The 24785-nt window shown below is 49.2% G+C and overlaps 1 protein-coding gene across 1 annotated transcript in view; it reads left to right on the top strand.

Moving 5' to 3' along the window:
- Positions 1-24785, top strand: part of LOC149437383 (alpha-N-acetylgalactosaminide alpha-2,6-sialyltransferase 2-like) — a 65997-nt gene that overhangs the window by 1235 nt on the left and 39977 nt on the right. Inside the window, exon 2 of the mRNA XM_089660973.1 lies at positions 20562-20934. Within this exon, the coding sequence (XP_089517099.1) occupies positions 20562-20934 (373 nt within the window). The remainder of the gene's footprint in view (positions 1-20561; positions 20935-24785) is intronic.

The raw sequence follows: 24785 nt of genomic DNA on the forward strand, positions 1-24785 counted from the left end.
GCAATCAGATTACATGGTGAAAAGAGGCAATCAATATATTATAGCTATCGATTGGAATCCACATGCCTATGGATCAATTATTCCTGTCAGCAGAGATCGATCAGATGATGAGATTACATGGTGAAAACAGGCGATCAATACATTTCAACTATCGATCGGAATCCACTTGCCCATGGATCGATCGGGTGGTTGACTATAGATCAATTATTCCTACCACCCGATCGATCGCTGGGCAAGTGGATTCCGATCGATAGCTGAAATGTATTGATCGCCTGTTTTCACCATGTAATCTGATCGATCTTTCCCGAGAGGAATAACTGATCTATAGTCAACCACCCGATCGATCGCTGGGCAAGTGGATTCCGATCGATAGTGGAAAGTTACTGACTGCTTCTCTGCGCTCCCCATGTAAACCTCATAATCTGATCGGAATTCGATGACATTCATGAATAAAGCATCTCAGTGATGCCGATCGATTACTTTGATTGTCAATTTCCTTCCCTGGCCGATCGGCTCAGTTTACCCGAATTTGATCTAAATCGAAGTTTTCCTGAAACTCGCAGATATTTGTTCGACTCATTAGAAGCAATCAACAACATTTCACCAAATTGATCCAAGAGTTCACTAGAACTGCCATTCTTTGTCAATTGATCATTTGCTTGGAACGATCGATCGTATGATTGTATCAGTTTGTGTGCGCCATCGTGCAGCGATCAGATTGAATACGATTCGTAAAGCGCAGACCGGCCGTTTGATTGATTATTTTTGAGGAAGGCAAGTCAATCATCTGTGGCAGAACGTGATCTGTTTGATCGAACAAATGAATATCTGCATCTATATCAGACAATCGATCAGAATGTTGGCCATACACAGAACAATCTGAAGGAACAATTCTCAGATCGAAGGGATGAAATATAAAAAGATTCATATTGTATCATCCATCAATTTTCAGCAAAACGATTTCATGGACATTTATTGTCATCGCTCTGAACAGCAGATCTGATTGTAGAAAAAGTAGATTGTGGAATGTATGGTGCAGCAAACAGTTATATTTATCTGCAAGGGGGGGCTCTGATGGGGACCCTGAAATAAGGGGGGCTCTGATGGGGACCCTGATGTAAGGGGGGACTCTGATGGGGACCCTGATGTAAGGGGGGGCTATGATGTGGACCCTGAAGTAAGGGGGGGCTCTGATGGGGACCCTGGGGGGCTATGATGGGGACCCTGGGGGGCTATGATGGGGACCCTGAAGTAAGGGGGGGCTCTGATGGGGACCCTGAAGTAAGGGGGGACTCTGATAGGTACTTTGATGTAAGGGGGGCTCTGATGGGGATTTTTTCCAGCACAGAACCTAAAGCCGGCCATACATCAACAAACATTAAAAAAAAGAAGGAAAACTGTCCACCAATCAGATGCAGCCACAGTTCAGGCGTTCAGAGGGCTGCAGGTAGGGTGTCACAGGAGGGGTTGTCACCAGTCACACGTCCCCTTTGCAGGCTGACCAGAGAAATGTTGTCATTTATTGCTATCTCTGATTCGGAGTCGTCCCGACCAGCACTGAAATTACCCCTCTATGCCTAATGCAGTCTTATCATAAACATTCCAGAGAGACCCCCAATGTCTCCATAAAGAGGACCTGTCCCTGCCCCCTGTCCCCCACCCTCCGTCCCCCTGTCCCCCATCCCCCTGTCCTCCTGTCCCCCATCCTCCTGTCCCCCGTCCCCCATCCTCCTGTCCCCCATCCTCCTGTCCTCCTGTCCCCCATCCTCCTGTCCCCCGTCCCCCATCCTCCTGTCCCTCATCCCCCTGTCCCATCCTCCTGTCCCCCATCCCCCGCCCTCCGTCCCCCTGTCCCCCGTCCCCTGTCCTCCTGTCCCCCACCCTCCGTCCCCTGTCCTCCTGTCCCCCATCCCCCGCCCTCCGTCCCCCGTCCCCTGTCCTCCTGTCCCCCATCCCCCGCCCTCCGTCCCCCGTCCCCTGTCCTCCTGTCCCCCATCCCCCGCCCTCCGTCCCCCTGTCCCCCGTCCCCTGTCCCCTGTCCTCCTGTCCCCCATCCCCCGCCCTCCGTCCCCCTGTCCCCCGTCCCCTGTCCTCCTGTCCCCCATCCCCCGCCCTCCGTCCCCCTGTCCCCCGTCCCCTGTCCTCCTGCCCTCCGTCCCCCTGTCCCCTGCTGACTTCTTCTATATATGAGCTCCAACAATGATGTCTCATCCATAGAATTCCCAACTCCTCTAATATTCTCTGTAATATAAAATAAATAAAAATCCAGCACAGGGATGGTGGGAACCCCTCATAATGGGCACAGGGATGGTGGGGACCCCTCAAAATGGGCACAGGGATGGTGTGGACCCCTCATAATGGGCACAGGGATGGTGGTGACCCCTCATAATGGGCACAGGGATGGTGGTGACCCCTCATAATGGGCACAGGGATGGTGGGAACCCCTCATAATGGGCACACGGATGGTGTGGACCCCTCATAATGGGCACAGGGATGGTGGTGACCCCTCATAATGGGCACAGGGATGGTGGGAACCCCTCATAATGGGCACAGGGATGGTGGGAAGCCCTCATAATGGGCACAGGGATGGTGGGGACCCCTCATATTGGGCAGAGGGATGATGGGGACCCCTCATAATGGGCACAGGGATGGTGGGAACCCCTCAAAATGAACACAGGGATGGTGGGGACCCCTCATAATGAGCACAGGGATGGTGGAAAGCCCTCATAATGGGCACAGGGATGGTGGGGACCCCTCATAATGAGCACAGGGATGGTGGGAAGCCCTCATAATGGGCACAGGGATGGTGGGAACCCCTCATAATGAGCACAGGGATGGTGGGGACCCCTCAAAATGGGCACAGGGATGGTGTGGACCCCTCATAATGGGCACAGGGATGGTGGTGACCCCTCATAATGGGCACAGGGATGGTGGGAACCCCTCATAATGGGCACAGGGATGGTGGGAAGCCCTCATAATGGGCACAGGGATGGTGGGGACCCCTCATATTGGGCAGAGGGATGATAAGGACCCCTCATAATGGGCACAGGGATGGTGGGAACCCCTCAAAATGGGCACAGGGATGGTGGGAACCCCTCATAATGAGCACATGGATGGTGGGAAGCCCTCATAATGGGCACAGGGATGGTGGGGACCCCTCATAATGAGCACAGGGATGGTGGGAAGCCCTCATAATGGGCACAGGGATGGTGGGAACCCCTCATAATGAGCACAGGGATGGTGGGAAGCCCTCATAATGGGCACAGGGATGGTGGGAAGCGCTCATAATGGGCACAGGGATGGTGGGGACCCCTCACAATGGGCAGAGGGATGGTGGGGACCCCTCATAATGGGCAGAGGGGTGGTGGGGACCCCTCATAATGGGCACAGGGATGGTGGGAACCCCTCAAAATGGGCACAGGGATGGTGGGGACCCCTCATAATGAGCACAGGGATGGTGGGAAGCCCTCATAATGGGCACAGGGATGGTGGGAACCCCTCAAAATGGGCACAGGGATGGTGGGGACCCCTCATAATGAGCACAGGGATGGTGGGAAGCCCTCATAATGGGCACAGGGATGGTGGGAACCCCTCATAATGAGCACAGGGATGGTGGGAACCCCTCATAATGGGCACAGAGTCTGCAATAAACACTGGAGAACATCCTCCCCTCCCGGCACACGTTGGGGATTCGCTCTCTCGGTGTTCCTCTAACATCAGATATCAGTTTCCTCCACATTCTGGGAGAGGCGACTTCACAGCTAAAACCGTCTGCAATGTGTCAGCCACCTGAGCCGGCCAATCACAGACCGGCTGTCCCCTCTGTTGTGTCTGACATCGAACTTCCAGACAGAAATGGAGTCGAATCCTCCACAAATAACCCGTACCCCTCCCCCACCCATCCCCCACCCCTCCCCCACCCCACAGTCCTGGAATCTGTTGTTCATGAACTTGTTACTCCATTGTTCTGCTTCCTTGTAACTCTCTCCATGGACTCCCAAACCTCTCCTGCCCCCCTCACCTCCATTTGTTTGAAATGAGAAGTGAATATTAGTTGTGGTCATGTACACTACAAATCCCACAGTCCCCATAGTCCCCACAGTCCCCATAGTCCCCACAGTCACCACAGTCACCATAGTCCCCATAGTCCCCACAGTCCCCATAGTCCCCATAGTCTCATAGTCCCCACAGTCACCATAGTCCCCATAGTCCCATATCTGATAGTCCCCATAATCCACATAGTCCCTATAGTTTCCATAGTCAAATAGTCCCCATAATCCCCATAGTCCCATATTTGATAGTCCCCATAGTTTCCATAGTCAAATAGTCCCCATAATCCCCATAGTCCCATAGTCCTCATTCACCGTCTGTGTGGGAGGGGCCAGCAGGGGGCTGTACATGGCTTCCTGAAAACATTCCAGCTCCCAGCCTCAGTACTCCTCTCAAGAGCCCCGATGGAAGCAGTGGGCTAGCTCTTGGGAGGAGTTAGTCTTGGGAGGTGTCTAGAAGAAGGGGGCGGAACCAGGGATGGTCAGGATGGGGAGGAAAGAGCAAGGTGATGCTGGTCTGCAAGACTGAAGGGGAGGGGCCGGTACACCTGTGCAAGACTGAAGGGGAGGAGCCAGTACACCTGTGTAAGACTGAAGGGGAGGAGCCTGTACACCTGTGCAAGACTGAGGGGGAGGAGCAGGTACACCTGAGCAAGACTGAAGGGGAGGAGCCGGTACACCTGTGCAAGACTGAAGGGGAGGAGCCAGTACACCTGTGCAAGACTGAAGGGGAGGAGCCAGTACACCTGTGTAAGACTGAAGGGGAGGAGCCAGTACACCTGTGTAAGACTGAAGGGGAGGAGCCAGTACACCTGTGCATGACTGAAGGGGAGGAGCCGGAGCTCAGCTTTAAAACCTATTAAGTTAATATATTACTATGTACGTTTCTTGCGGAGTCATTTGACTTGAGAGCGATTGTTGAGTCATCCGGAATCGGGAAGATCTTGGCACTGACATCACCTCTGGGTTGTACAATACTTGGCATATAAACACATAATTAGATTTGTCCCCAATCCTTCTCCGCAGCAAAACAAAGTCTATGAAACTAAAAGCCGATACAAAGGCGCAGTATGTTCCACGCTTGTCCCGTCTTTATGGAAGATGTTGTGAAATAATATGACTGTTCTAGTCACAGGGACTGTGCCAAGAGGCATGAGATGAGACAGTCCATGTGATGTGACCAAGGAGAAGACTGTCCGTGTGATGTGACCAAGGAGAAGACTGTCCGTGTGATGTGACCAAGGAGAAGACTGTCCGTGTGATGTGACCAAGGAGAAGACTGTCCGTGTGATGTGACCAAGGAGAAGACTGTCCGTGTGATGTGACCAAGGAGAAGACTGTCCGTGTGATGTGACCAAGGAGAAGACTGTCCGTGTGATGTGACCAAGGAGAAGACTGTCCGTGTGATGTGACCAAGGAGAAGACTGTCCGTGTGATGTGACCAAGGAGAAGACTGTCCATGTGATGTCACCAAGGAGATGACTGTCCATGTGATGTGACCAAGGAGAAGACTGTCCGTGTTGGGTGACCAAGGAGAAGACTGTCCGTGTGATGTGACCAAGGAGAAGACTGTCCGTGTGATGTGACCAAGGAGAAGACTGTCCGTGTGATGTGACCAAGGAGAAGACTGTCCGTGTGATGTGACCAAGGAGAAGACTGTCCGTGTGATGTGACCAAGGAGAAGACTGTCCGTGTGATGTGACCAAGGAGAAGACTGTCCGTGTGATGTGACCAAGGAGAAGACTGTCCGTGTGATGTGACCAAGGAGAAGACTGTCCGTGTGATGTGACCAAGGATAAGACTGTCCATGTGATGTCACCAAGGAGAAGACTGTCCATGTGATGTGACCAAGGAGAAGACTGTCCGTGTTGGGTGACCAAGGAGAAGACTGTCCGTGTGATGTGACCAAGGAGAAGACTGTCCATGTGATGTGACCAAGGAGAAGACTGTCCGTGTGATGTGAGCAAGGAGAAGACTGTCCGTGTGATGTGACCAAGGAGAAGACTGTCCGTGTGATGTGACCAAGGAGAAGACTGTCCGTGTTGGGTGACCAAGGAGAAGACTGTCCGTGTGATGTGACCAAGGAGAAGTCTGTCCGTGTGATGTCACCAAGGAGAAGACTGTCCATGTGATGTCACCAAGGACAAGACTGTCCGTGTGATGTGACCAAGGAGAAGACTGTCCATGTGATGTGACCAAGGACAAGACTGTCCGTGTGATGTGACCAAGGAGAAGACTGTCCAAGTGATGTGACCAAGGAGAAGACTGTCCGTGTGATGTGACCAAGGAGAAGACTGTCCGTGTGATGTGACCAAGGAGAAGACTGTCCATGTGATGTGACCAAGGAGAAGACTGTCCTTGTGATGTCACCAAGGAGAAGACTGTCCGTGTGATGTCACCAAGGAGAAGACTGTCCAAGTGATGTGACCAAGGAGAAGACTGTCCGTGTGATGTGATCAAGGAGAAGACTGTCCGTGTGATGTGACCAAGGAGGACTGTTCATGTGATGTGACCAAGGAGAAGACTGTCCAAGTGATGTGACCAAGGAGAAGACTGTCCATGTGATGTGACCAAGGAGAAGACTGTCCATGTTGGGTGACCAAGGAGAAGACTGTCCATGTTGGGTGACCAAGGAGAAGACTGTCTGTGTGATGTGACCAAGGAGAAGACTGTCCGTGTGATGTGACCAAGGAGAAGACTCTTCATGTGATGTGACCAAGGAGAAGACTGTCCATGTGATGTGACCAAGGAGAAGACTGTCCGTGTGATGTGACCAAGGAGAAGACTGTCCGTGTGATGTGACCAAGGAGAAGACTGTCCGTGTGATGTGACCAAGGAGGACTGTTCATGTGATGTGACCAAGGTGAAGACTGTTTGTGTGATGTGACCAAGGAGAAGACTGTTCGTGTGATGTGACCAAGGAGAAGACTGTCCATGTGATGTCACCAAGGAGAAGACTGTCCATGTTGGGTGACCAAGGAGAAGACTGTCCATGTGATGTGACCAAGGAGAAGACTGTCCATGTTGGGTGACCAAGGAGAAGACTGTCCATGTTGGGTGACCAAGGAGAAGACTGTCTGTGTGATGTGACCAAGGTGAAGACTGTTCGTGTGATGTCACCAAGGACAAGACTGTCCGTGTGATGTGATCAAGGAGAAGACTGTCCGTGTGATGTGACCAAGGAGGACTGTTCATGTGATGTGACCAAGGAGAAGACTGTCCAAGTGATGTGACCAAGGAGAAGACTGTCCATGTGATGTGACCAAGGAGAAGACTGTCCATGTTGGGTGACCAAGGAGAAGACTGTCCATGTGATGTGACCAAGGAGAAGACTGTCCATGTTGGGTGACCAAGGAGAAGACTGTCCATGTTGGGTGACCAAGGAGAAGACTGTCTGTGTGATGTGACCAAGGAGAAGACTGTCCTTGTGATGTGACCAAGGAGAAGACTCTTCATGTGATGTGACCAAGGAGAAGACTGTCCATGTGATGTCACCAAGGAGAAGACTGTCCATGTGATGTCACCAAGGAGAAGACTGTCCAAGTGATGTGACCAAGGAGAAGACTGTCCGTGTGATGTGACCAAGGAGAAGACTGTCCGTGTGATGTGACCAAGGAGGACTGTTCATGTGATGTGACCAAGGTGAAGACTGTTCGTGTGATGTGACCAAGGAGAAGACTGTTCATGTGATGTGACCAAGGAGAAGACTGTGAATGTGATGTCACCAAGGAGAAGACTGTCCATGTGATGTGACCAAGGAGAAGACTGTCCATGTTGGGTGACCAAGGAGAAGACTGTCTGTGTGATGTGACCAAGGAGAAGACTGTTCATGTGATGTGACCAAGGAGAAGACTGTCCATGTTGGGTGACCAAGGAGAAGACTGTCTGTGTGATGTGACCAAGGAGAAGACTGTCTGTGTGATGTGACCAAGGTGAAGACTGTTCGTGTGATGTGACCAAGGAGAAGACTGTCCGTGTGATGTGACCAATGAGAAGACTGTCCGTGTGATGTCACCAAGGAGAAGACTGTCCGTGTGATGTCACCAAGGAGAAGACTGTTCATGTGATGTCACCAAGGAGAAGACTGTTCATGTGATGTGACCAATGAGAAGACTGTCCATGTGATGTGACCAAGGAGAAGACTGTCCGTGTGATGTGACCAATGAGAAGACTGTCCATGTGATGTCACCAAGGAGAAGACTGTTCGTGTGATGTCACCAAGGAGAAGACTGTTCATGTGATGTCACCAAGGAGAAGACTGTCCATGTGATGTGACCAATGAGAAGACTGGACACAGATTGAGAAGCAGCAGATTGGTGACTGAACTGTGTGAGGGATCCGGTATTCACACAGCTAAGAACACAAAGACTACAATACGGGGAAAAGATTTACATAAAAGGTCGGCATTGTAGTCTCGGCCCTGGAAGATGCCTGAACAATAATGGTGCTGGTCTTGAGGCAGATGAAGGCATAGTCGGGAGGAATGGTGGGATCCCTCTGACATGTGATACACCTGAACAGGTAAACCAGACAAGGCAGAGTTTGCTATGAAGTCAGTTCTGTAAATCGCCAACAAGAAGCCGAGCGCAGAATCCTCACGTATGATGAACATTTCTCTTCTGTTTTGTAATAAACTCTCCAAATATTCCAGCCGATCTTCTCCCCGGGGTGAGCCTTCCTCCCTGCTTACAAGAATGATAGAATAGGATGTCACATGACGGGCGCCATCTGGGGAATAGGCGTGTTTGCGTCATTTAGCTCTCATATAAACAACATATGTGACGTATCTGCGTGTACCGTGCCCCGGGCTACACATATCATAAAAGTCATACAACAGGCGTGTCCAGAGCTCTGTACAGGATTAACGACTCGTGAAATCTGTCATTCCATCCATCCTCAGTATTGTAGCTGAAAAAATATATATATAAATAACAGTTTTGGTTTTGCTAAACATGGCTGCCTCTTCATTCAGATGGAGAATTGGTGGTGCGGCGGGCAGGCTGGTCCTTCCAGGACACACAGATCAGCGGTGGGCAGGCTGGTCCTTCCAGGACACACAGATCAGCAGATCAGCGGCGAGCAGCCTGGTCCTTCCAGAACACACAGATCAGCGGCAGCCAGGCTGGTCCTTCCAGAACACACAGATCAGCGGCAGCCAGGCTGGTCCTTCCAGAACACACAGATCAGCGGCGGGCAGGCTGGTCCTTCCAGAACACGCAGATCAGCGGCGGGCAGGCTGGTCCTTCCGGAACACACAGATCAGCGGCGGGCAGGCTGGTCCTTCCAGAACACGCAGATCAGCGGCAGCCAGGCTGGTCCTTCCAGAACACGCAGATCAGCGGCGGGCAGGCTGGTCCTTCCAGGACACACAGATCAGCGGCGGGCAGGCTGGTCCTTCCGGAACACACAGATCAGCGGCGGGCAGGCTGGTCCTTCCAGAACACGCAGATCAGCGGCGGGCAGGCTGGTCCTTCCGGAACACACAGATCAACGGCGGGCAGGCTGGTCCTTCCAGAACACGCAGATCAGCGGCGGGCAGGCTGGTCCTTCCGGAACACACAGATCAGCGGCGGGCAGGCTGGTCCTTCCGGAACACACAGATCAGCGGCGGGCAGGCTGGTCCTTCCAGAACACGCAGATCAGCGGCAGGCAGGCTGGTCCTTCCAGGACACACAGATCAGCGGCGGGCAGGCTGGTCCTTCCGGAACACACAGATCAGCGGCGGGCAGGCTTGTCCTTCCAGAACACGCAGATCAGCGGCGAGCAGGCTGGTCCTTCCGGAACACACAGATCAGCGGCGGGCAGGCTGGTCCTTCCAGAACACACAGATCAGCGGCGGGCAGGCTGGTCCTTCCAGGACACACAGATCAGCGGCAGCCAGGCTGGTCCTTCCAGAACACACAGATCAGCGGCGGCCAGGCTGGTCCTTCCAGAACACGCAGATCAGCGGCGGGCAGGCTGGTCCTTCCAGAACACGCAGATCAGCGGCAGGCAGGCTGGTCCTTCCAGGACACACAGATCAGCGGCGGGCAGGCTTGTCCTTCCAGAACACGCAGATCAGCGGCGGGCAGGCTGGTCCTTCCGGAACACACAGATCAGCGGCGGGCAGGCTGGTCCTTCCAGAACACACAGATCAGCGGCGGGCAGGCTTGTCCTTCCAGAACACGCAGATCAGCGGCGGGCAGGCTGGTCCTTCCGGAACACACAGATCAGCGGCGGGCAGGCTGGTCCTTCCAGAACACACAGATCAGCGGCGGGCAGGCTGGTCCTTCCAGGACACACAGATCAGCGGCAGCCAGGCTGGTCCTTCCAGAACACACAGATCAGCGGCAGCCAGGCTGGTCCTTCCAGGACACACAGATCAGCGGCGGGTAGGCTGGTCCTTCCAGAACACGCAGATCAGCGGCGGGCAGGCTGGTCCTTCCAGAACACACAGATCAGCGGCGGGCAGGCTGGTCCTTCCAGAACACACAGATCAGCGGCGGGCAGGCTGGTCCTTCCAGAACACACAGATCAGCGGCGGGCAGGCTGGTCCTTCCGGAACACGCAGATCAGCGGCGGGCAGGCTGGTCCTTCCGGAACACACAGATCAGCGGCGGGCAGGCTGGTCCTTCCAGGACACACAGATCAGCAGATCAGCGGCAGGCAGGCTGGTCCTTCCAGGACACACAGATCAGCAGAAAAAGACTAAAATGACCGATTGCGTTGCTGAGAAGCATTTTATTATTATTAGTGATTTTCTTTTTTCTTTGAGAATAGACATTCCACACTTATAATCAATCATTTTCTTTTCCCTTTAACCCTTTCCTGCTCTCCATGGCATCCCTTTGAATAGTTCTGAAAATCTGGGGAAGGATCAGCAATCATGTGACCACTGTGATTGGCTGCCACACTGGTAATGCAAAAGAGACACAAGAGGGCGCTTCTAAGTGCAGCAGATGAGATCACGAATTAAAAAAAAAATGCAAATTGGCCGCTCACATGAAGTCGAGATAAAAGCACATATGAAGCTCAGAAGCCATCATGCGTAAGATCCCGGGTCACCTGAAGCAGACGGGAGCACCGCGGCCAGGTAGAGATTGCACGGGCTCCGTGCGCAGAGGGTGCGTTGGTTTGACAATGTGGGCACTTGTCTGATGACGTCCGGAGTCGGTGGGTGTAGAGGGGGCATGGCTACGCATTTCGAGGCAGCAACGCCTGTCACATGATCAGGAGCGATTCCCAATGGCTACCAGTCAGTACAGAGGGCGGTCTTTTACAGCTTGGTCTCTGGGAGAGTGCAGCGAATGTGTCTCAGCACAGCGAATGTGTCTCAGCACAGCGACCTCAGCCGCTCAGAGCGAAGGTGTCTCAGCACAGCGACCTCAGCCGCTCAGAGCGAATGTGTCTCAGCACAGCGAATGTGTCTCAGTGCAGCGAATGTGTCTCAGCGCAGCAACCTCAGCCGCTCAGAGCGAATGTGTGTGGCGTGTGGGTGCGTTATCCCCATCCTTCTGCTTCACATGTGTTACGCAGGCAGCAACAGGTTCACATTTCCTCTCTTGGTCTCCAAGCAGTTGCCTGTGTATGGGTGGAAGGAGAATCCTGTGCATGCTGCTCCCGGACAGTTCTGTGTGCGTCCATACAGAGCCCAGCAAGCCACACCCACCCTCATTATAAGGATTTAGGAGAGGATGTTCCCTATTGCCCCCCTATAATATACATACTGTATGCATCCTTGTTTTCATTCATTTTGGTGCACCTTTTTTTTCAGTGGCAATCTATCACATGTACCACCCCCATAGGTTGCATAATACAGAAAATTTCCTTCACGCTGGCCAATTTAAATGATTTCACTGTTTCCCTCTTGGTGAGATTACATGCGGCGTATTTATGACATCCGACAAACTCACTGAAATGATTTCTGAAATGTTTCTGATCTCTTAGTCTTTGTGTAGTTGGGTGCTAAATTACAAACAATTCACTTTTCTAAACAAAAATTGGGGTTTTGGGGGTATTATTGGAGCCCAGATGTTGTTCCCCTGTCAGGCCAAGAGGTGTAATCATTCTCCAAATCAGCTGAGCTCTAGAAATGCATCTCAGAAAAGAGGGAATGTTCCCATTCGCTGCCCATCTCTGGTTTTAGTCGTTCCCTATTTGTAGCCTCCACTTCCCCCGACTCCTTTGATCCAAATTTATCGTTTCCTCCGAACTCCTTAATATGATTTGTTTGTCCGATTCCCTCAATCTTTAGACGTCGATTCATCATCCAACCATTTCTAGGAGTCCACTAGTCTGCAGAATTTATTGCCACCTCCGGCCTCTCCGCAGGTGTTAGTCCTTCCTAAAAGGTGCAAATCCCAAAAGATACATTTCCTGGTGGCTACACGTCGGGGAAAAACTGAATGGAAATCATCATTTACAAAAAAACATTTACATTGAACATGAGGACGTCGCCCAGAACCAGCACATGGGGGAGGAGCCAGGAAAAGGAGAGGAAAGACTTGGTATTGATACAGCACTTTGGGAGGAGCAACTGGTTACCATTAGCAACACTGCATACCGGGATATTCCCAAAAGTGCAAACGAACACCCTAGAGATAGGTGGTCACGGGATGATGGTGTTAGTCCATGTGTTAGTCCGTGTGTTAGTCCGTGTGTTAGTCCGTGTGTTAGTCCGTGTGTTAGTCCTTGTGTTAGTCCGTGTGTTAGTTCGTGTCTTAGTCCGTGTGTCAGTCCGTGTGTTAGTCCGTGTGTTAGTCCTTGTGTTAGTCCGTGTCTTAGTCCGTGTCTTAGTCCGTGTGTCAGTCCGTGTGTCAGTCCGTGTGCCAGTCCGTGTGCCAGTCCGTGTGTCAGTCCGTGTGCCAGTCCGTGTGTCAGTCCGTGTGTCAGTCCGTGTGCCAGTCCGTGTGTCAGTCCGTGTGTCAGTTCGTGTGTCAGTCCGTGTGTCAGTCCGTGTGTCAGTCCGTGTGTTAGTCCGTGTGTTAGTCCTTGTGTCAGTCCGTGTGTCAGTCCGTGTGTCAGTCCGTGTGTTAGTCCGTGTGTTAGTCCTTGTGTCAGTCCGTGTGTCAGTCCGTGTGTCAGTCCGTGTGCCAGTCCGTGTGTCAGTCCGTGTGCCAGTCCGTGTGTCAGTTTGTGTGTCAGTCCGTGTGTTAGTCCGTGTGTCAGTCCGTGTTTTAGTCCATGTGGGGCACCAATCAGAGCACATTGGAGCACCTGTTGTATTGTACAAGGAGTTCACAATCAAGATTTACAGCACCTTATTTTCACTTACTGGGACCGAATAATTATTATTATTATTGCTTTTTACACATTGTTACTCATTGTTACTCATTGTTACTCATTGTTACACATTGTTACTCATTGTTACACATTGTTACTCATTGTTACACATTGTTACACATTGTTACACATTGTTACTCATTGTTACTCATTGTTACACATTGTTACTCGTTGTTACTCGTTGTTACTCGTTGTTACACGTTGTTACACGTTGTTACTCGTTGTTACTCGTTGTTACTCGTTGTTACACATTGTTACTCATTGTTACACATTGTTACTCATTGTTACTCATTGTTACACATTGTTACACATTGTTACTCATTGTTACTCATTGTTACACATTGTTACTCATTGTTACACATTGTTACTCATTGTTACACATTGTTACACATTGTTACTCATTGTTACTCATTGTTACACATTGTTACACATTGTTACTCATTGTTACACATTGTTACACATTGTTACTCATTGTTACTCATTGTTACACATTGTTACTCATTGTTACACATTGTTACACATTGTTACTCATTGTTACACATTGTTACACATTGTTACACATTGTTACTCATTGTTACACATTGTTACACATTGTTACTCATTGTTACACATTGTTACACATTGTTACTCATTGTTACACATTGTTACACATTGTTACTCATTGTTACACATTGTTACACATTGTTACTCATTGTTACACATTGTTACACATTGTTACACATTGTTACTCATTGTTACACATTGTTACTCATTGTTACACATTGTTACACATTGTTACTCATTGTTACACATTGTTACTCATTGTTACACATTGTTACACATTGTTACTCATTGTTACTCATTGTTACACATTGTTACTCATTGTTACACATTGTTACTCATTCTTACACATTGTTACACATTGTTACTCATTGTTACACATTGTTACTCATTGTTACACATTGTTACACATTGTTACTCATTGTTACACATTGTTACACATTGTTACTCATTGTTACACATTGTTACTCATTGTTACACATTGTTACTCATTGTTACACATTGTTACTCATTGTTACACATTGTTACACATTGTTACTCATTGTTACACATTGTTACACATTGTTACACATTGTTACTCATTGTTACACATTGTTACTCATTGTTACACATTGTTACACATTGTTACTCATTGTTACACATTGTTACTCATTGTTACACATTGTTACACATTGTTACTCATTGTTACTCATTGTTACACATTGTTACTCATTGTTACACATTGTTACTCATTCTTACACATTGTTACACATTGTTACTCATTGTTACACATTGTTACTCATTGTTACACATTGTTACACATTGTTACTCATTGTTACACATTGTTACTCATTGTTACACATTGTTACTCATTGTTACTCATTGTTACTCATTGTTACACATTGTTACTCATTGTTACTCATTGTTACTCATTGTTACACATTGTTACTCATTGTTACAGAGTTTCTCATATATATATTTATTTTGCACCATTTATGCGCAGTCCATATGGTGTTAACATTTAGAGCTGGATGACAAAAAAGCATCTAAATCAGGTTGGGAACCCCTCCAAATAAAAATACATTGGCCATGTCCCCCATGGCAGTGCCCAGCTATTCAGCCCCCCCCCCCAACAAAAAAAATCTGCAAAACAGAAGAAGTTTGAATCCTTTTTAAAAAATGTGCAGATACCAGAAAATACATTTCCTCGCAGCTCTACGAAAGTGTAAAAACTGAACGGAAATCCCCAACATTTAAGTCCTCGCACACTGGGGGGGCGTTTTGATAACACTGGTAACGTTAGCTGTGTAAAGTCGCGTTAAAAACCCGAGTTTTTCAGCATTTTTTAGCAGTTTTGCATTAGCATTTAGCAGAGTTTTGCCACGTTTAGCGGCATTTTCCTGTGTTTTTGGTTTTTAGCATGTTTTAGCTTTTTTTTTACCGCGTTTTACAGATTTAGAGCATTTTTCCAGCTAATAAACTCATCTAGAAACCTGCTAGTTCTGGGTATTTTTTTCCAGCCAAAAAAACATTGATTCCAGTCTATGTACACACGGACACACAGGATAACATGCCGGGGATGGACACATAGGATAACATGCCGGGGATGGACACACAGGATAACATGCCGGGGATGGACACATAGGATAACATGCCGGGGATGGACACACAGGATAACATGCCGAGGATGGACACACAGGATAACATGCCGGGGATGGACACACAGGATAACATGCCTGGGATGGACACACAGGATAACATGCTGGGGATGGACACACAGGATAACATGCCGGGGATGGACACACAGGATAACATGCCGGGGATGGACACACAGGATAACATGCCTGGGATGGACACACAGGATAACATGCCGGGGATGGACACACAGGATAACATGCCGGGGATGGACACATAGGATAACATGCCTGGGATGGACACACAGGATAACATGCCGGGGATGGACACACAGGATAACATGCCGGGATGGACATACAGGATAACATGCCGGGGATGGACACACAGGATAACATGCCGGGGATGGACACACAGGATAACATGCCTGGGATGGACACATAGGATAACATGCCGGGGATGGACACACAGGATAACATGCCGGGGATGGACACACAGGATAACATGCCGGGGATGGACACACAGGATAACATGCCGGGGATGGACACACAGGATAACATGCTGGGGATGGACACACAGGATAACATGCCGGGATGGACACACAGGATAACATGCCGGGATGGACATACAGGATAACATGCCGGGGATGGACACACAGGATAACATGCCGGGGATGGACACACAGGATAACATGCCGGGGATGGACACACAGGATAACATGCCGGGGATGGACACACAGGATAACATGCCGGGGATGGACACACAGGATAACATGCCGGGGATGGACACACAGGATAACATGCCTGGGATGGACACACAGGATAACATGCCGGGGATGGACACACAGGAGAACATGCCGGGGATGGACACACAGGATAACATGCCGGGGATGGACACATAGGATAAGATGCCGGGGATGGACACACAGGATAACATGCCGGGGATGGACACACAGGATAACATGCCGGGGATGGACACATAGGATAAGATGCCGGGGATGGACACACAGGATAACATGCCGGGGATGGACACACAGGATAACATGCCGGGGATGGACACACAGGATAACATGCCGGGGATGGACACATAGGAGAACATGCCGGGGATGGACACCTAGGATAACATGCCAGGGATGGACACACAGGATAACATGCCAGGGATGGACACACAGGATAACATGCCGGGGATGGACACATAGGATAACATGCCGGGGATGGACACACAGGATAACATGCCAGGGATGGACACACAGGATAACATGCCAGGGATGGACACATAGGAGAACATGCCGGGGATGGACACACAGGATAACATGCCGGGGATGGACACACAGGATAACATGCCGGGGATGGACACACAGGATAACACGCCGGGGATGGACACACAGGAGAACACGCCGGGGATGGACACCTAGGATAACATGCCTGGGATGGACACACAGGAGAACACGCCGGGGATGGACACCTAGGATAACATGCCTGGGATGGACACACAGGATAACACGCCGGGGATGGACACACAGGAGAACACGCCGGGGATGGACACATAGGATAACATGCCGGGGATGGACACATAGGATAACATGCCGGGGATGGACACACAGGAGAACATGCCGGGGATGGACACACAGGAGAACATGCCGGGGATGGACACACAGGAGAACATGCCGGGGATGGACACACAGGAGAACACGCCGGGGATGGACACATAGGATAACATGCCGGGGATGGACACCTAGGATAACATTCTGGGGGGTTACTAGCTGTAGAAAAAACGTCAAAAGCCAAAAACAGTCGCTGTAAAAATGTCCCGTGTGCAGGAGGGCTAAAGCTGGATGACAAAACCATCTAAATCAGGTTGGGAACCTAAAAAATACGTCGTCTATGTACCTTCACCAACAACAAGGTCTGCACTCAACTCATCAAACTGCCAGATGAAAATGGTTCCCAATATGTCAAAGAATCTGGCAGATCTGGGTGAAGACCTCGTTCCCTTCGCTGTACCCAACTTTCTGCTGAAAGATTCTGCAACCATAAATAGTAATATTGTAGTATAACCGGATCCTGGACGAGATGAAATCTATTACAATAACTTCCTCCACCAGCAAGCATTCCGCTGCCCACAACCCTTCTCACAATTAATCATTACAAAGAAGTCCCCTCTAATGGGCCTAAAATTCGGCCTTCTTCCCGTCTGATCTCCTTCAATGCCTTCAAGATGCGTGTTGTACCCTTCACCTGCTGCCACCTGTGTAACGCATATCTCCGGCAGCAGAACGATCGGCTCCCACATGTCGCACAGATCGGTCGCTGGGCAGCCAATGTTTGTGTGGTGAGAGCGCGCATGCGAAAGACAGCTCTCGGTCCCCACTAACAAACAGTAGCCAGCAAAACCGTCTTCTGGTCATGTGACCACTGTGACAACCAATCACAGTGGTCAAATGATCGCTTGATTCTTCTTAGTGCGCCAAATATTTCTCTTGTTCACAATTTCATCTGCACTGCTGAGTGTTATTATTGTAAAACTTGGTTTGCGTTGGTACATCTCCCCCATGAATAGTCAGAAATCCTCCTGCGCTATGAAATGGAAGTGCAGACCCTATTCTACAGCTGCCAACACTCAAGGACTGATACCAAAACAGTGTCAATAAATCATAACAAACAGTGTAGCGCTCCTAAAAAACTGTGTCTAATCCACAATAATAGTTCCTAAAAATAAATCAATATAAAATAATATAATATATAATAGTGACAAAAATGAAGAGCCAAACTAAGATTCCAAATGGAAATCTATCACCCATTTAGGAATAAGTGTACCAACTTATATATAATATGTGACTACTAATTCACACAACCACATGGATAGCGTCATCTACTAGGATTAAGGCAAAAACATCCAAACTTAATCCAATGAGGAAACTCTTAGCAGTGCTCACACAGTGCCACAAAAATAAATAAAAATATATAAATGTGTCCTCCTTGATGAAAGACAATCTTTAAACAACGTCCTTTTGTGGAAATGAATAAAATCATGCAGAGTGCAACAGTGACAAATAAATCCGTGACTGTGCCAAACTCTTCTCCTGCTAATGGCTAAATTGCCTCCTCACCTCCTCCTAGTGACCCCAAAGGGGCCAACAGGCTTGCAGGATCACCCTGGATCCTTGATTTATAATGGCCAGCAGCTTCCTTCCTTCCCTGGATCTCCTTTATGGGGCTCCTAGTGCCCCTGATCAGTCAAGATGGTTCTGAAGGATCATAGCTCACCAATCCAGTGAGCCAAGAAAAACCTCTAAGTGTAATACTTTAGTAAACTTTGTTTATTCAAAGAGTAAAGAGTAACACTCACATTACAAGCAGTCCCCCCTCCTCACTGATGTGTGGGTACACTGCATGTGAATGGGACTTCCTGGGTGTAGCAAAATGGAAGTCCACCTCCGCAACATGCAGACTCCACCTCCGCAACATGCAGACTCCACCTCCGCAACATGCAGACTCCACCTCCGCAACATGCAGACTCCACCTCCGCAACATGCAGACTCCACCTCCGCAACATGCAGACTCCACCTCCGCAACATGCAGACTCCACCTCCGCAACATGCAGACTCCACCTCCGCAATATCGCCAAAATCCACACGTTCCTAACCCCAGAAACCACTAAACAGCTCATCCACTCCCTCATCATATCACGACTCGACTACTGCAACTCCCTCCTCACTGGCCTGCCTCGCCGCTGGCTATCCCCGCTTCAGTCCATCCTGAATACGGCTGCCAGACTCATTCACCTTTCCAACCGCTCCATCTCCACCACCCCCCTCTGCCAATCCCTCCACTGGCCTCCATTCAGTGTCCTCCACCCCCCTCTGCCAATCCCTCCACTGGCCTCCACCCCCCTCTGCCAATCCCTCCACTCAGTGTCCTCCACCCCCCTCTGCCAATCCCTCCACTGGCCTCCATTCAGTGTCCTCCACCCCCCTCTGCCAATCCCTCCACTGGCCTCCACCCCCCTCTGCCAATCCCTCCACTCAGTGTCCTCCACCCCCCTCTGCCAATCCCTCCACTCAGTGTCCTCCACCCCCCTCTGCCAATCCCTCCACTGACCTCCACTCAGTTTCCTCCACCCCCCTCTGCCAATCCCTCCACTGGCCTCCATTCAGTTTCCTCTACCCCCCTCTGCCAATCCCTCCACTGGCCTCCAATCAGTGTCCTCCACCCCCCTCTGCCAATCCCTCCACTGACCTCCATTCAGTTTCCTCCACCCCTCTCTGCCAATCCCTCCACCTGACCTCCACTCAGTTTCCTCCACCCCCCTCTGCCAATCCCTCCACTGGCTTCCGATTGCCCAATGGATCAAATTCAAAATCCTAACACTGACGTACAAAGCCGTCCACCATACTGCCCCGAACTACATCACTGACCTAATATCCAAGTACCACCCAACACGCACACTCCGCTCCTCACAAGACCTCCTTCTCTCTAGCTCCCTGGTCTCCTCCTCCCATTCCTGCCTCCAGGACTTCTCCAGGGTGTCACACATCCTCTGGAACTCCCTGCCCCAACCCATCAGATTATCACCTACTCTCCTCTCCTTTAGGCGCACTCTGAAAACCCACCTCTTCAGGGAAGCCTACCCCACCCCCTGCTAACTTGCCTCCCTCCTCCACTCTTCCTACCATCCCCCACAGCTATCTCCTCCTGTGCCACCATCCCCTCCCTCCTAGATTGTAAGCTCCCAGGATCAGGGCCCTCGATCCCCTCATGTATCACATTGTATTGGTATTGTTCTGTCACATGTTCTGTCCCCCTTTGTAATGTACAGCGCTGAGCCAACTATTGGCGCTTTATAAATACTGTATAATAATAATAATTAGGAAGGGGGAGAAGATCCGCATCCTTGCCCTGGACAATCCTGCCCCAGTACTGCCTTCTGGTGGGGGAGATACAAACTGCTGAGGGACAATTATTGCCAATGTCTCAGAATGATAGAGTGTTGTTAGTGTTTTTTAATGTATCGAATAAATAAATTCACAATATTTAACCACTAAAACCCGGTAAACTTCCTCCACTTTTATTTATTATTATTTATGTATTTTTTATACAGTAATGAAGACTTAAAGGACAACAATAGAGAAGAGATCGATGATGAGAATGTGAACAATCAAAACATTTCTACAAAGTCTCCAACACCTTCTGCCATCACTGTGGTGCCTCCCGGGACTCCAACACCTTCCAAAGAAGCTGCTAAGACTACGAAGTTCACACCGCAGACGACAGAGCGACCCCCCCCCCCAACCGAGCGACCCACTAAGCCCAGCAACCTATTAAGGACTGAAGGACCCCCACGTGTGACCACCACAAGGATGAACGCGGTCACATCTCAGAGTTCTACGCCACCAAGAACGACTCGGAAAATAATCTCCACCACCTATAACTTGGGAGACACGTACGCCGCGGACGACATGCATGGCAATTCTGTAAGTCAGGATTGTATTTTTTTTGGGGGGGGTTACAATTTGTAACTATTGGGCAATGAGTGGAAGACATTTGTGTGAGTTATACAGTATATAGAGGAATCAGGACCTCCTTCCTCCTGCCGGTGACCCCTCTAGTGATAGATCTATATAGAGGAATCAGGACCTCCTTCCTCCTGCCGGTGACCCCTCTAGTGACAGGATCTATATAGAGGAATCAGGACCTCCTTCCTCCTGCCGGTGACCCCTCTAGTGATAGATCTATATAGAGGAATCAGGACCTCCTTCCTCCCGCCGGTGACCCCTCTAGTGATAGATCTATATAGAGGAATCGGGACCTCCTTCCTCCTGCCGGTGACCCCTCTAGTGATAGGATCTATATAGAGGAATCGGGACCTCCTTCCTCCTGCCGGTGACCCCTCTAGTGATAGATCTATATAGAGGAATCAGGACCTCCTTCCTCCTGCCGGTGACCCCTCTAGTGATAGATCTATATAGAGGAATCAGGACCTCCTTCCTCCTGCCGGGGACCCCTCTAGTGATAGGATCTATATAGAGGAATCGGGACCTCCTTCCTCCTGCCGGTGACCCCTCTAGTGATAGATCTATATAGAGGAATCAGGACCTCCTTCCTCCTGCCGGTGACCCCTCTAGTGATAGGATCTATATAGAGGAATCGGGACCTCCTTCCTCCTGCCGGTGACCCCTCTAGTGATAGATCTATATAGAGGAATCGGGACCTCCTTCCTCCTGCCGGTGACCCCTCTAGTGATAGATCTATATAGAGGAATCAGGACCTCCTTCCTCCTGCCGGTGACCCCTCTAGTGATAGGATCTATATAGAGGAATCAGGACCTCCTTCCTCCTGCCGGTGACCCCTCTAGTGATAGGATCTATATAGAGGAATTGGGACCTCCTTCCTCCTGCCGGTGACCCCTCGAGTGATAGATCTATATAGAGGAATCAGGACCTCCTTCCTCCTGCCGGTGACCCCTCTAGTGATAGGATCTATATAGAGGAATCAGGACCTCCTGCCGGTGACCCCTCTAGTGATAGATCTATATAGAGGAATCAGGACCTCCTTCCTCCTGCCGGTGACCCCTCTAGTGATAGGATCTATATAGAGGAATCAGGACCTCCTTCCTCCTGCCGGTGACCCCTCTAGTGATAGATCTATATAGAGGAATCAGGACCTCCTTCCTCCTGCCGGTGACCCCTCTAGTGATAGATCTATATACAGGAATCAGGACCTCCTTCCTCCTGCCGGTGACCCCTCTAGTGATAGGATCTATATAGAGGAATCAGGACCTCCTTCCTCCTGCCGATGCCCCCCGGAACCCTTTTTGATTTCCCTTCTGCCCAGCAACACTGTTTGCTCATTTTACTCTTCTGTGGTTTCCAATGCTTTGGTAAAATCAATGTTACAATCACTTCCAGGAATGATAACAATATTTCTCACTTTCCGTTATAACGGATTGAACAGAACAGGACCCCGGACAGAGCCTTGGGGTACCCCACTAGTGACTGGTCTGTGTTCTGAATGAGCCCCATTTACAGGCACACTCTGATACTTTAGCCCACCACATATCCATGAACTGCCCAAAGGTTACGTCTTACCAGATACAACTTTCATGAGATTATTATTGTTATACAAATCCGTATCAAATGCTTTGCTGAAATCAACGACACAAAACTACCCAAATATGCAGCCATAAAAATGCAATCAGATCAGTCTGACCTGACGTGCCCTCAGGAGAGCCAGGAGGCTTTGGGTCCAGACTCCAGCAAGTTGCCTGTCTTTACAGTGGGGATGGAAAGTTTGGGCCCCCCAGCTAAAAATGTGTATTAATGTGCATAAAGAAGCCAAGGAAAGATGGAAAAATCTCCAAAAGGCATCAAATTACAGATTAGACATTCTTATAATATGTCAACAAAAGTTAGATTTTATTTCCATCATTTACACTTTCAAAATAACAGAAAACAAAAAAATGGCGTCTGCAAAAGTTTGGGCCCCCTGCAGAGTTAATATCTTGTACTGCCCCCTTTGGCAAGTATCACGGCTTGTAAACACTTTTTGTAGCCAGCCAAGAGTCTTTCAGTTCTTGTTTGAGGTATCTTTGCCCATTCTTCCTTACAAAAGTCTTCCAGCTCTTTGAGATTTCTGGGCTGTCTGTCACGCACTGCTCTTTTAAGGTCTATCCATAGATTTTCAATGATGTTGAGGTCAGGAGATTGTGAAGGCCATGGCAAAACCTTCAGTTTACGCCTCTTGATGTAATCCCCCGTGGATTTCAAGGTGTGTTTAGGATCATTATCCATTTGTAGAAGCCATCCTCTCTTTAACTTCAGCTTTTTCACAGATGGCATCAAGTTACCATACAAAATTTGCTGAAATTTTATTGAATCCATTTTTCCTTCTACTCGTGAGATGTTCCCTGTGCCACTGGCTGCAACACAACCCCAAAGCATGATTGATCCAACCCCATGCTTCACAGTTGGACAGAGGTTCTTTTCATTCAATTCTGTGCCCCTTCTTCTCCAAACGTACCTTTGCTCATTCCGGCCCATTCCGGCTCATTCCAGTTCCATTTTAACCTCATCGGTCCACAGAACTTGTTTCCAAAATGCATCAGGCTTGTCTATATGTTCGTTTGCAAAGTTCAAATGATGATTTTTGTGGTGAGGACGTAGAAGAGGTTTTCTTCTGATGACTCTTCCATGAAGACCATATTTGTACAAGTATCTCTTTATAGTGGAATAGTGACCACAACTCCAGTGTCTGCCAGATCTTTCTGGAGGGATCGTGCCATCAAACGTGGGTTTTCAATTGTTTTTCTCACAATCCTGCGAGCTGTTCTGTCTGATATTTTTCTTGGTCTTCCAGATCTTGCTTTAACTTCCACTGTTCCTGATGACTGCCATTTCTTAATTACATTCCGAACAGAGGATATTGACATCTGAAAACGCTTTGCTATCTTCTTATAGCCTTCTCCAGCTTTGTGAGCGTCAACTATTTTCAGTTTCAGTTTTCTAGACAACTGCTTAGAAGAAGCCATGGTGCTGATTGTTGGGGCAAGGTCAGATGAGTCGGGGCATTTAAAACCTTTGAGATTAACATCACCTGGTCTTCCCAGACGATGATTGAGAACAATCCATGACACTGGCAGGTCTCAGCTTGGCAAAGGGGGCAGTGCATGCTATAAATTCTGCAGGGTGCCCAAACTTTTGCAGACGCCATTTTTTTGTTTTCTGTTATTTTGAAAGTGTAAATGATGGAAATAAAATCTAACTTTTGTTGACATATTATAAGAATGTCTAATCTGTAATTTGATGCCTTTTGGAGATTTTTCCATCTTTCCTTGGCTTCTTTATGCACATTAATACACATTTTTAGCTGGGGTGCCCAAACTTTCCATCCGCACTGTAAATAATCATTGAACCATCTTTTTAGGAGGGATTAGGAGGGATTCTGTTCATTCACTCTTCTTCTGAATGGGTAAAATATTCATTGTACACCAGTCATGGGGAACGTCTCTTGTTGGACTTGATGGATTAAACTGGCCAGTTGATGGTCCAACGACGATCCCTCCAGGACCCATTGTATTGTAAGGCTTTAAGCAGGCTAGTGTATCTGCTATTGTCAGGGGGGGCCATGAACAGGTGGTTTGGCCAAATATCTATGCTTGGTGGAAGGCAAGAAATGATGGGTGCCAGCAAATGCTGCGGAGACCAATTATCTCAACGGGGGTTAGTGAAACTGGTTCTGTAACCTAGGCGATTGCTCTGATCTGGCTGGCCAAATAGTCACGTTGACGTTGCCCACTGCTTGTCTTTATTGGACCTCGTCCCGTACC

Source organism: Staurois parvus, unplaced genomic scaffold, assembly GCF_062004578.1.
Source record: "Staurois parvus isolate SC_StPar_1 unplaced genomic scaffold, SC_StPar_1.0 ptg001299l, whole genome shotgun sequence".
In the NCBI taxonomy this organism is placed as follows: Eukaryota; Metazoa; Chordata; class Amphibia; order Anura; family Ranidae; genus Staurois; species Staurois parvus.